Raw genomic sequence first — 12,102 nt, forward strand, 5'->3', positions numbered from 1 at the left:
CCAGGCAGTCCTCTCCTTCAGACCCCCAAATTTGATCCTGCTCCCCTCACCTTTGCTTTCACCTTCAGCTCCCTCCTACTTCTCTCTGTGTCTCTCTGTGTGTGTCTGTCTCACTGTCTATCTCTATGTCTCTGCCTCTATCTCTCTGGGTCTCTCCCTTCCCCTCTCGTAGTGACTGTGAGCTCTGAGACTAGGTGCAACCTCCCCCTTCCTCCTTCTGAGCCTCTTCCCTGGTTCCTTGATTTGGGGAACTCACAGGCAGGGGCCCAGAGCAAGGCAACACCTTGTGGAAATGCCACAGTCAGCAGGTGGCAGAACCTGGAACAGAACCAGAACTTGGTGGTTTATTTCATGCTAGAGCCTCAGTTTCCCCATGTGTTGAATGGTGATAACCAGACCTGACTCACAAGGTGGGCCAGGGACCCCAAGAGACTGTATACCTGGAAGGACCTGGCCCGGGGGCCCTGGTGCCCCGACCTTCCTCCCATGTCTCTCCCTGATGGGGCCATCATTGCAATGCCAGCCTCACTCTGGTTCTCAGTAAGATTGCATCTCTGCTCACCACAGGGGGTAGGTCTGGAGAGAAATGAGGTATCCATTGTAACTTCCCTGGCTGGGTCCCTTCAGGATCCAGGCCCCCAAAGGCCCTTAGGAATCTAGAGAGAAGCCGGGCACTCCTCATCAGATGGTGAGCGGGGCTTACTGCGCCTGGCATGTGTGTTTGAAGTCACCCTTGTGGCTTAGTAGCGGTGTGAAGAATGGATTGTTCTGGGGTAAGAGTAGACAGTGGAGGACCAGTGAGGAGACTCTGGCATCCCTCCAGGCAAGAGGGGCAGTGGCTGGAGCCGGCTGGCGTTGTGGCAGTGACAGAACAGACCATCCAGCAGCCCTGAGTGTGTTCTTGGTAATACCCGAGGCCGGCTGGGCCTGGATAGGGCGTCAGCTGTGCACTGCATCTTTACGAGTCAGGCTCGGCATTTCAAAGGGCATAGTAGTGGGTCCTAGAACGTCCATCCAATAGGACAGTCAAGGACAGGCATGTGGTTCTCTCCCACTGCCGCTGGCACTCCGTTTACAGTTCCTGTTTTTGATCCTGACCGGGCCCACAGAGCTGTGCACTGTGGCCCCTACTTCTGGGTGAGCCCTGTCCACACCCTCTACCCTGGCCCAGACTTGGAGCCTGTTGGCTGAGTTTGGATGGTGCCTTGAGTCCTTCTCTTGCCTTGGAGACACAGTTCCAGAGAGTTCTGGTGAAAAGGAGGCTGGGGTTATTATACCACCTGGGGGGATGCCCACTGTGCATATCATCTCACTAATCTTCCCATGCACCCTGCGATGCTCTCATTCTGTCCCCATATGAAAGATGAGCGACAAGGACACACAGCTGGAATAACTAGTTCAAGATCCCCCACTTAGCAAGTGATGAGTCGGGCCTGCTTGACCTGTGAGCCTTGCTCTTCCCCCTACCTACTGCCTTGGCCCCTCAGCCCTCCCACACAGAGCCTGGGAATGGTCCTGATCGGGCGGGCAGCGGATCTGCACCTGTGTCCTGGGCCCTGCTGGGATGGAGACTCCATGGCAGGCCCTGGGTCCCCCTGATGTCCAGGGAGGGTGTCCAGTGGCCTGGCTGTGATCCCTAGTTGTTCCACTATCCAGCGACAGGAGCCTGTGCAGTGGGGGTGACCTTTCTGAGCCCCTGCTCTTTCCTGTCTGTAACATGAGAGAACCATACCCTCCTACTTACCACCTGGGCATGGCCAGCCGGCGAATGGCACATAGTAGGAGCTTCACAAATGTTCACCCGCTTCCCTTCCTTTCCTCCTCCAGAACAACAGAGGTGATACCCTTGCTGGATTGTTTCGCCCCGGGGGCCTGAACCTGAAAGCCCACCCCTGTCCCGGAGCTCACCTGAGATGCCTACCTGCAGGCCCTGGGAGGGCAGCTGGCCGGACAGTCTCATCTTCCAGATTAGCAAATGGGAGACCAGGAGGAGGAGGACCTGCCTAGGGCACCACGAGGGGTCAAATCCTTTCCTGCCCTGCCCCGCCCCTCCCCCAGGCCTCAGCATCATGTCCTTTTGCCGCGAGCCCCCCAGAGCCCCGTCCAAGCCTTTGGGAACTTCAGAGCACAGGCTGTGGGGGGGATGCTGAGTCTCTTGGTTTTAGGGGGATGCCAAGGGTCCTCTGGAACCCCCGCACCCACCCATGCTCTCTGTGTTCTCCCCATCTCTCTGGGCAGGTATATCCGCACCATGTACCTGGGGATTCAGAGCCAGCGGCGGAAGGAACACCAGCGACGCTTCTACTGGGCTATGATGTACGAATATGCAGACGTCAACATGCTGCGCCTCCTGGAGACCTTCCTGGAGAGCGCGCCCCAACTGGTGCTACAGCTCTGCATCATGATCCAGAAGAACCGCGCCGAGACCCTGCCCTGTGAGTGCCCGCCGGCCGCGCCCCGCCACCCCGGCCTGCCCTCCGCCTGGGGACCACGGCAGCCTCCCACACACTTCGTGCCTGGCGCGCTCTGTGGGCATTGCCCATCCTGCCCTGAGTCCCCAGGACGCCCGGCCCCCAGTACAGCACTGACGGGGCCCACACCACACTCAAGAGCGGCACAGGCATGTCCTGAATGTATATGCGCTGGCTTGGCACCTCCAGGCCCCTTCGTTCATGTGAGCAGAGCAGAGCCAGCCGGGTAGAGGGCTCTGGGTCTCCCCATCAGGGGCAGTTGCCCCTGTCCTTGGGTGCTGACCTGAGCCAGGCATTTGCACATCTATGGGAGGGGGAGCCGCAGACCAGAGATAGCGCGGGACCCCGAAGGGCCATCATGTTGGGCACCACTAATGGTTTCAGACCCTTTAAACTGGTGCTCTTGCTTCAAACCAAGCTCATGTGTAAGCCCCATTTGTAAAGCAGCTTAAGTAGCTCTGTTCAAGTTCCAGCAGGGGAGAGGGCCCAGGAGGAGGAGGGGCTGGAAGCGGCAACACATGGGGTGACATTTGAAGGGATGTCGTGGGCAAGAAGTATCATCCCAAAGTGTAGAAGTTGCGGGGAGACGCGTATCCATTCAGCAAGTGAGAGACAGTCCATGGAGCCATGCATGTCTTGGGAGGTACTGAGTTTATCATCACTAGGAGTATTCAAGGCAACAAGTTGCTGAAGAGACTCAGCCCAGAAGTTCCCGACTGCAGAGCGCTCAGTGAGCGTGTGTAATCGGGGTAGCCAGGGAGCCATGGGGAGGGGTCTGCTGTCTGTATCCCAGCTCTCCCTGGCCAGCAGGACCTCCTGGTCTCTTGGATTCTCACCTCCAGACCCCGCAGGTCCTCTTGGTGCCCCAGCAGGCCCTCCGTGTCACCACATTCATGGACACCCACACAGACCTCCTCACCAACGTGGTCTGGCAAGAACAGCCACACTGCCCCAGGCCTTTCTCTGAACAGATGTGCCTCCTTACTTTTTCCAAGCTGGCCCTCTGTAGGCTCCAGTCCCCTTAGGTACTTATCCAAAAAGGAGATTTAATCTTCAAAACCCAGTGGAAGACTGAGCTGTTCAGACTGGTAGCTTGCTGGTGGCATTCAAAGCCTGGGGACCTGGTTATGAACCCAGCTGTGCTGCTGACAGGCTCACGTGTCCTATACAAACTCGGCTCAGGTGAAGCCTCATGTCCCATCTACTGAACCAGAACAGCCCTCAATGGAGGCTGCCTGGTGGAAAAAGGGGCCCCAGGGTATCTGTCCATCCCACAAAGTGCTGGCTGCAGTCCTGCTGGTCCGTCACAGAAGCAAGGAAAAGGGGACATGTGACCCTTGGACTGGACACGGGAAAGCCAGGCCTGAGACCCACACTGAGCTGAGGGCCCAGTTCCGCCCTTTGACAAGGCTTCAGGAAGCATGAGCTGCATGCTCAAGGCAGCCACATCCTCTGTCTTCTGGGCACCCACAGAAGCAGGAGGGGTATGGGGATCTTCAGCAGGTGCTGCCAGTGGGGTGACACCAGCAAACATCTGCCCTTGGGCATCTGCAGTCCTCACTGTCAGGAAGAGGCCCCAGGTAGCCCAGGGGCTCCAGCTTCTTGGAGTGACAGCCCAGCTGGTGCCTACAGGACCAGCAGCCGTGGCCTGGAGAGGAGAGCTGGAAGGAGCCAACTTGATGTCCGGCTCCAGCTGGGATATGTGGAAGCTAAGCAAGACGCCACGTGGAGGATGGCAGGGCTGACTGCTCATCCGATCCCTCCCTTCATATCTTGGACACACCCACATGCACACATGCTCTCTGATGGGCACTGAGAAGAGCATGCGAACACAGGGAAACCTTGCTGATGCTCCATCTTCAGGATGCCTGAGGACCCAGGCGTCCTCATGCCAAGCATGTATGCTTGGCAATGAACTGGTGTGATTGGCTGCCCACAGCTGCGGCCATGGGAGTCCCTGCCTCACAGGATCTCTGCGAAAACACATGGTGTGAGCATGGACAACATGCAGCAGTTTGAACAACATCATTTGTTCTCAGCGCCAAGAGACTCACATGATGATTGATTTTGGAGCAAGACCAGCATCATAGGGATGTCTGTGAAATGCGCATTCTTGCTCTACAAACCTAACCATAAAGGAGCTCTGTGGAAGTGAGCACTGACCCTGGGTAGCAGCTCCTGGTGCCAGGATGAGCTGCCGACTGGCAGGGCAATGTCTGGTTCCCTGGTGAGGCCTCCATATCCAACCTGCCCTCAGATCCCAGGGCTGCTGCCCTGCAGCCTCGAGCAACAGTGCTCTCATGGGCAGATTTGCTGGCACTGGAGAGGGACACCTTTCTCTCTCTTCTGAGTCCTTCTATTTCTCAGAACGAACTCAGCTGCTGTCTGAGACTTCAGCTTAGCCCATTTGTGCTGCTATAACAAAATGCCTGAGAGTGAATAATTTATAAAGAGCAGAGATTTATTTTCTCCCAGTTCTGGAGGTTGGGAAGTCCAAGGTCAAGGTGCCTGCAGGTTCAGCTGCCTAATGAGGGCTGCATCCCCTGGAAGGGAAGAACAGTGTATTCTTACATGGCAGAGGGCAGAAGGAGAAGCTAGCTGCATGCTGTATGAAGCCTCTTCTATAAGGCCCTCAATCCCATTCACAAGAGAGGAGTCCTTATGGCCTGATCACTTCTCAAAGGTCCCACCTCCTAATCCTATCACACTGGCAACATCTGAGCTTTGGAGGGGACACCTTCAAACCATAGCAGACTCTACTTATTTAAACTGCCTTTTGCTGTTTCAATTTCAAATCTTCCCTACTCTGTACCACCAGGGCTGCCAAGTTATACCTCCTCTCATCTTTTCCTCTTCCAACCTTTGGCCAGATCTTGACACCCCAAACAGATAGGGCAGGTAGCAGCGTGGTGCACAGGTGGGCTCCTGATGGGGTATTTGAAATCCAAGGACCTGGTCACCACTTATACCCTCTTGTGATTTTGGACCTTCATCTTTTCACAATCCCATTTTCTCTTTGGTATACTGGAAGAAAGAAGAATAATACCTAATTTTCAGTGGGGACGCAATGATAAAATGCACAAGAGAGCACTTTGTAAACTTTCAAACTCCACGGGCATATAAGGGGCTGTCTTTATCATTTCCAGGGCCAGGTGGAGTCATCCTTTTATAGGGCTCTGACGGCCACCTCTCCATCCTCATGATACCACCCACCATGGGCCAGACCTGCGGGGGATGGGTTTGCAAAGACATCTATCCTTCAGGAGTTTGTGGGCTGGCATGGGCCAGGTCCTAGGGAGATTTCTCCCACTTTCTGGCGTTCTGGATCATCTGTGTCCCAGCCTCCTTGTTATGCCTGTCCTTTCTATAATAGTTTCTCAGATTATAAACAGAAAGGGCTGGGCACCAAATCCCTGGAGAGGAAAGCCAGTGGGGATTCCCAAGGGGCAATGGATGTTGCTTCCTAAATGTCCTCTCATGTGGGAGCCCCCTGGGGCCAGGGTCTGTGCAAGGCCAGGGGCCACTTGGGCATGCTGCCAAGAGCAGACCCCTTGGAAAAGGAGCCGGGAGCGACCCAGTGTCATGCTGCTCTTGGGCCTTCACCCCAGGGAAGCCCCTCCTGGCTCCTCCTCCCTGCAATCCCCTGTTTTTGTGCTGGAAACTGGGAGATCCAGTGAGCATTTCCCCAGGTTTGTTTGAAATGTGGAATGGGTGTTTCTCAATACAGCCTTTTGTGGTTAAATATATTTGGGACCTGTTGGACTAAACAAAGGCCAGTGGCCATCCTTGTCATTGGGTTGTGGATCTCTAAGCCAAGGTTGAGGCTATAGCATTAGCTGCGTTTATGGGAAGGAAGGACACTAGTCATCACTGAGCACGGACTGCCTGTAAAGGGCTTGGCATTTCTCTCTTACTTAACTTGTAGAGTTGTGTTCTCATCACCAGACAATTTTGTTATACTAGTAGATGCCATTCCCATCTTTTGAAGCAGCAGGAAATGTACAAGCTTTAAAGAAAATTAGTTTAATCATCACAAATTGGAAGAGGGGAGAGAAAATTTGTGGACTTGGAACGGACCTGTTGGTGGCATGGCCTCTCCCAGTCACATGGGTGCCTGGAGGGTTGCAGCGTGGAAAGCTGGGGTGACTCCCACCCCAGCTTGACAGCTGTTTGACATTAGTCAAGTTACTGAGCGTGTCTGTTCCTCATTTTTCTCATTTCTAAAATGAGGATAATGCTAGTACCTATCAGAGAGTTGTTATGAGCATGAAACATCCTGACAAATGTGAAGTGCCTTGTAGGATGTCTGGCTATTTTCTTGGTGGTGGTAGTGGTGCTTTTATTGTAGATGTACCTTCTGAATTCGTCTTCAGGCTTTACTGGTGAGACCTGTGGCTCACAGACCTTGCTTTGGTGGGCTTTATAAGGACTCCTGTCCACTGTATACCATTAGGGCTAGTAGACGGTTGGAAAGATCACTGTGACTACCACTTTAATGGTTGAGTTTTGCGTGGATTTGCCAATGCAAGTCTCTCCCTCCCTTGCCATCTCTCCACCCTCTGTTTCTCTCCAATCACTGGGCTAAGAGAACAATATTCAGCCTGCAAGACACCCTTATATCCAGTTTCCCCAGAAATACAGACTCAAGGGAAATAATAGTAATATATCATACAATTATTATGCTGGAGTCATTTGGACATTTCTGCAGGGTCTTCCTTAAGCCTGATGTCTTGAAAGTTTAAGTAAACAGAAGAACAAAGAAATGACGGGAGCACATAATTCTGACATGTCACATTTATGCCGGTGGTGAGTCTTGTGTCTGCTAAGGCTCCGCTCTTGTTCTGGGTTCTGACAGGGTTGGAAAAGCAGTCCAGTGCAGTAGGAAAAGTCAGACAGGGCTGCATGCAGATTCCAGCTCTGCTATGTATTGACCTTATGGCACTGGGCAAGTTACTTTCCTAAGTTTCCTCATCTGTAAGTTAGGAAAAACAAGTACTTTTTGGGTTGTTGCAAAGGTCTAATGAGCTCCACATCCACCTCCACAGCACATCACCTGGCATATTCTGGGTACATGATACACTCTGCCACTCAGCAAAGATGTGTTATCCAGGAGCCATGCTATGTGTGGAGGAACAATGGGGAGCATAACAGGCATAATCCATGCTGTCATGAATTTCCCATTCTGTCTGGGGACACAGCACAAAAACAATTAGACAACATGTGATGGTAAGTGTATTGAAGCAGACAACTGGGTGGGGGTGGAGAAAGCCTCCTTTAGGCAGGGGGTCAGGAAAAGCTCCTCCAGAGAGCTGCCATTTAAGCTGAGTACAAATGATGAGCAGGAACCAACTTGGGAAGAAAAGAGACAGACTTCTGGGCAATGGGAGTAGCTTGCACAAAGGCCCTGAGGGAAGGAAACCCTGACTTGTTCCAAAAAGCGAAAGGACCCAGCATGACTGGAGCTTGGCAGTTAGGGTGAGAGAGGATGGAGAGAAGGGCAGGGCCCCAATTGGGAAGAGCCTAGGGGACCCTAGGAGCTTGGATTTATTCCAAGGGCAGTGGGAGGGGCTGCAGAGGAAAAGCACACGGCCAGGCTTGCTTTTGAAGAAGGTCCCTTTTCTGTTACACAGGGAGGGAAGCAAGGGCTGAGCTAGGAGCACCTGTTGGAGGCTGTGGTGGGCCAGGTGTGAGGTTATGGGATGGAGAGTGTTTGGGGAAGGATGCAATGGACAGATTTGAGGTCTGTTCTGGAGCACGAGCCAACAGGATGCAATAGGGCTACTGGGGGTGGTAATAGAAAGAGAGGTGGTGGTTTCTCACTGGGTAGGTTGGGAGGAAGGTCTATGGGGAAGCAGGGGTTAGGGGATGGATGAAGAGTGATGGCTCTGTCCTCCTCCCTCCTTTGGGGATTCTCCGGTGGTTCTGCATAAACATAGGTACCATGCACAACGCCTCAAGCTTGGAAGTGGTGGAGCTGGGATCTCTACCTGGAGAGTCCTCTAAAGCCTGTGCCCATAAGCAAGAATGGCTGTGGCTGAGTCTGGAGGAGACAGATAGATTTGTGTGGATTCTGTAGGAACTGGCCACTGCTGCCGGGATGGAGCGGAGGGTGGCATGTGCCGTGGCCAAGCTGAGCATGGATGTGGACTGTCAGCTCCAGCACACACGTGTGCATGCCCCAGATGCCATCACACTGACATGGTCAGAAGGCGATGTTTCTGCCTCTTGCCCCCAAAGTCTCTGCCCAGAACTTGGCTTTTTGCAAATGTCCTGAGTCTTCTAGAGCCTCTTAGGTGAGCCTCTTCCAAGTACTCACGGGGAAGCCTCACTGTCTTACTATGGAGCTAAGTGTGGCGTGGCCAGGAGGCAAGGGGATGGGTCTGGGACAAGGACCCTCCAGCTCCCCAGGACCCTGATAGTGAGAAAGACACATATGCGCTCACCGCCCTTTGCCTAGCCTTTCCTTGGAGATCATTTATATGCTGACCCAAAGATCAAAAGAGCTTATCCAGACAAAGACTTTAGGACCGGAAGGGTGGCTCTGGAGGAGATGGATGTGGGATGATACTCTTATCATTTTGGCCCCAAAACCTTGGAAGACCCCGAGATTCTTGATAGATAACAAGATTCTAGCATCTTCTAAGGCTGACTGTCTACCTGTCTCCCCACACATAAAAGCACAAAATCTTTGTGCTAGAAACAAGCATTTGAGAAAATGTGTAGTTCAACCCTTTTCTTTTACAGATGAGGAAGTTGAAGCCTAGAGAGATCAAGGAACTAGTCCAAGGTGACGGACTCAGTTAGTGAGAGGTTCACGATGAAAACCCAGTGCCCTAGATTTCCAGTATGGTGCATGTTTCTTCTGGTCTCCTTAGATCTCTCTGGCCCTGAAAAATCAGGGCACCCCAGGAACTCTCAGAGGAAACCCCAGGTGCCCTCAGATATCCTCTGAGCCATTGTGTGGCTCCTCAGACTCTAACTCAGCAGGGGGCAAGACTGGGCCTCCCCAGGTGGGATCAGACTTGTGCTGGGGCTGGAACCTAGAGTGACCTCTGACCCCAGAATGTGGCCAGCTGGTCCCATGTAGACCATTCCTGCTCAGGGGACACACATTGGGAAGATACTTCTTCCTAGAGCAAGGAATTCTCTCAGAGATGATCAAAAGCAGACCTCGACATGTTGCGTAGAGTCGCACGGTCCCACTCCACCGTGCAGCACTTGGCAGGAGCTCCTGGGAGTGGAGGTCAGGGAGACGCTGCCCATCAGGCCATGCAGCCCCCCTCCCCATTTAACACAGGGAAGCCGAAGCACAGAGAGGGAAGGAAGTTGCCCAAGTCACACAGCAAGGAATGTAATTAGAAAAGCCTCCTATACTCCTTGCCACCCTGGGCCTGCAGTTGAGCAGGTCACACAGCACCTAGAAGATGTGGTCCAAATGCCATGCCTCTCGCAGAGGGTTCCCTGCTCCCCACCTAGACGTCCATAACCACAAATACCAGCACCAAATTTGTGCCAAAAAAAAAAAAGCATCTTTGCTAAGACAGGGAAGCATGAGAAAATTATAAACCCTGCATATAAACACTGGTTTTCCTTTAAACAAACCTGGAGGTCTAAGATACAATTAGGGATCTTGCTTTGTGTCTCTCAGTGCTAACTTCCTTGCTGAGATTCGTAAAGAATGGGAAAGATCTTTTGGAGATCATTTAGCCGTGGTCTTTCCTGTAGCTGGAAGCTCCCATGAGGTCTAAGGTTCTTGATGGCCTCTGACGTGAATGTCTAATAATTAAGCATGCCTGCTGCCTACAACTTACTGTGACTCCCCCAGTGCTCCTCTTCCTTAGGTCAGAGTTGAAATGGGCTTCAGGAGGCCCTTCTGTCTCCTCACATGTTTCTGGGACCCAGAGAAGATGAGATTGGAGAGATCGGAGCAGTCTCCCTTGCAGCATCCTAGCTCAGCTGACTTGTGAGGGGGGCTCCTTAACCCAGATTCCCCATGTGGGAAAGTGGGGGAGATCCCACACAAGAGCAGCTCCCTGGGCAAGACCCTGGGGCAGGCCAGGCTGTGGAAGCAGAGGGCTCCCTGCTGGCCTCCTGGGGAGCCCCTGCTGCCCAGTACAGAGGTCCCCCTCCTCTCTCCCCGCTGGCTGCCCTCAGACACTGGGAGCGCTCCCTTTGCTCAAGGCCTTTGTCTGGGCCACTCCTCTTTCTCAGGACACTGTCCTCCAGGTGTCTGTCAGCCTGGCCACCTCCCCTCCTGCACATCTTGGCCCCACCCTCAACTCAGTGGCGCCTTCGTGGTCTCCCTACTGAAGACCAATAGTGAGCTGCATAATAGCTATTCACTGCACGTGGCTCTGCCTCCCTTCCCTTCTCTCTTCCCTGCTTGCTCTCTGTGCACTCCATTTTCTAATAGAGAAAATACTTGCTTTGTTTATTGCCCGTCTCTCTACATGAAGCAGAAGCTCCACGAGGGCAGGGTCTTCTGTTTTGTTCATTGCTGTATCTGTCCCCAGCTCCTGGAACCGTGCTAGGCACATAGTAGGTGATTAGGGAAGTTATTGAATAAGTGAATCAATGTTCCACCTGCAGGAAATACTCAGGCTTCTGAACTTGCCGTTGTCAGAGCCGCCCCCATGAAGCTACCTCGCTCACTTGCACTGGCTGAGGAAGGCTGGGCTCGCGTCTCTCTGTTCCAGCATTTCATGTGCAAACATTTCCAAGTCCCAAGTTGCTACTTCATCTGCATTCACTGTCATGAAACTCACTGACTTTGCCTTTCTCCTGTTTCTTTTTTTTTTTCTGCTGCTTTAAGAACCCTCCCTCTCGCCATTGGTTGGTAGGGCGACCTCAGTGCAGGGCCTCAGAATGACAGGCAGGTTCAAGCCAGAGTGGTGCAGTGCGAGCGTTCAAGTCTCTGTTTAAAATTCTTGCAAACTCTGTTTAACAGGGTAATGGTTTAATGTATTGTTTAACAAGAAGCTGTCTGGAGCTAGAGCAGGACTTGCTATAGACGCCAAGCAGATTCCAAATGGCATCTCCTCAAAATGAGAAGAGAAACACAGAGCTAGGGAAAGGCTATCCCTGGGGAAGTGGGAGAGGCCAAGCCCACGTCCTGGCGGGAGGCGGCAGGCAGGTCTGTGCTGCATCTCTCACCATCTCAGCTGTGGGTGAAGATGCGAGCCAGCCGGAGAAGGGGGTCAACAGGGAATTTGTCCTCTTTCCCTTGATTTAACTGCTCTAGGCCAAGGCAGAGCAATGCCATGAGCACCTTAAGGGGAGCTCGTGTGCTGGCAGATATATGGGCTGCAAGGGTTGAAAGCCCAGAGTGTTCCTTGGAGACGCCCGAACCCAAGGTCAGCACCGCGAGCCATGGAGGAGGGGCTCTGCTCAATTTGGGGTCCACCAGGCAGCGTGGAGCACTGGCAAGGGGCCAGGACATGGGAACTCCCTGCAACTCTGGACCAGGTGATTCATTATACAGCGTCGTTTGACGTAGTGGATTGGTTGTTTTGGGAACAAATTTTACTTCTCCTTCCTAAGGAAATGGAACGGAAAATTCATGGCTCTGGTGCTGAGCTCAGATCCAATACCTTCACCTCACACAACCAAATCACTACCCCTTTCTGGGTGG

The 12,102-nt window shown here is 53.0% G+C and overlaps 1 protein-coding gene across 1 annotated transcript in view; it reads left to right on the forward strand.

Moving 5' to 3' along the window:
• Positions 1-12,102, forward strand: part of XKR6 (XK related 6) — a 303,197-nt gene that overhangs the window by 271,627 nt on the left and 19,468 nt on the right. The window contains exon 2 of the mRNA XM_055288418.2: positions 2,239-2,435. Within this exon, the coding sequence (XP_055144393.1) occupies positions 2,239-2,435 (197 nt within the window). The remainder of the gene's footprint in view (positions 1-2,238; positions 2,436-12,102) is intronic.

Source organism: Symphalangus syndactylus, chromosome 1, assembly GCF_028878055.3.
Source record: "Symphalangus syndactylus isolate Jambi chromosome 1, NHGRI_mSymSyn1-v2.1_pri, whole genome shotgun sequence".
NCBI lineage: Eukaryota > Metazoa > Chordata > Mammalia > Primates > Hylobatidae > Symphalangus > Symphalangus syndactylus.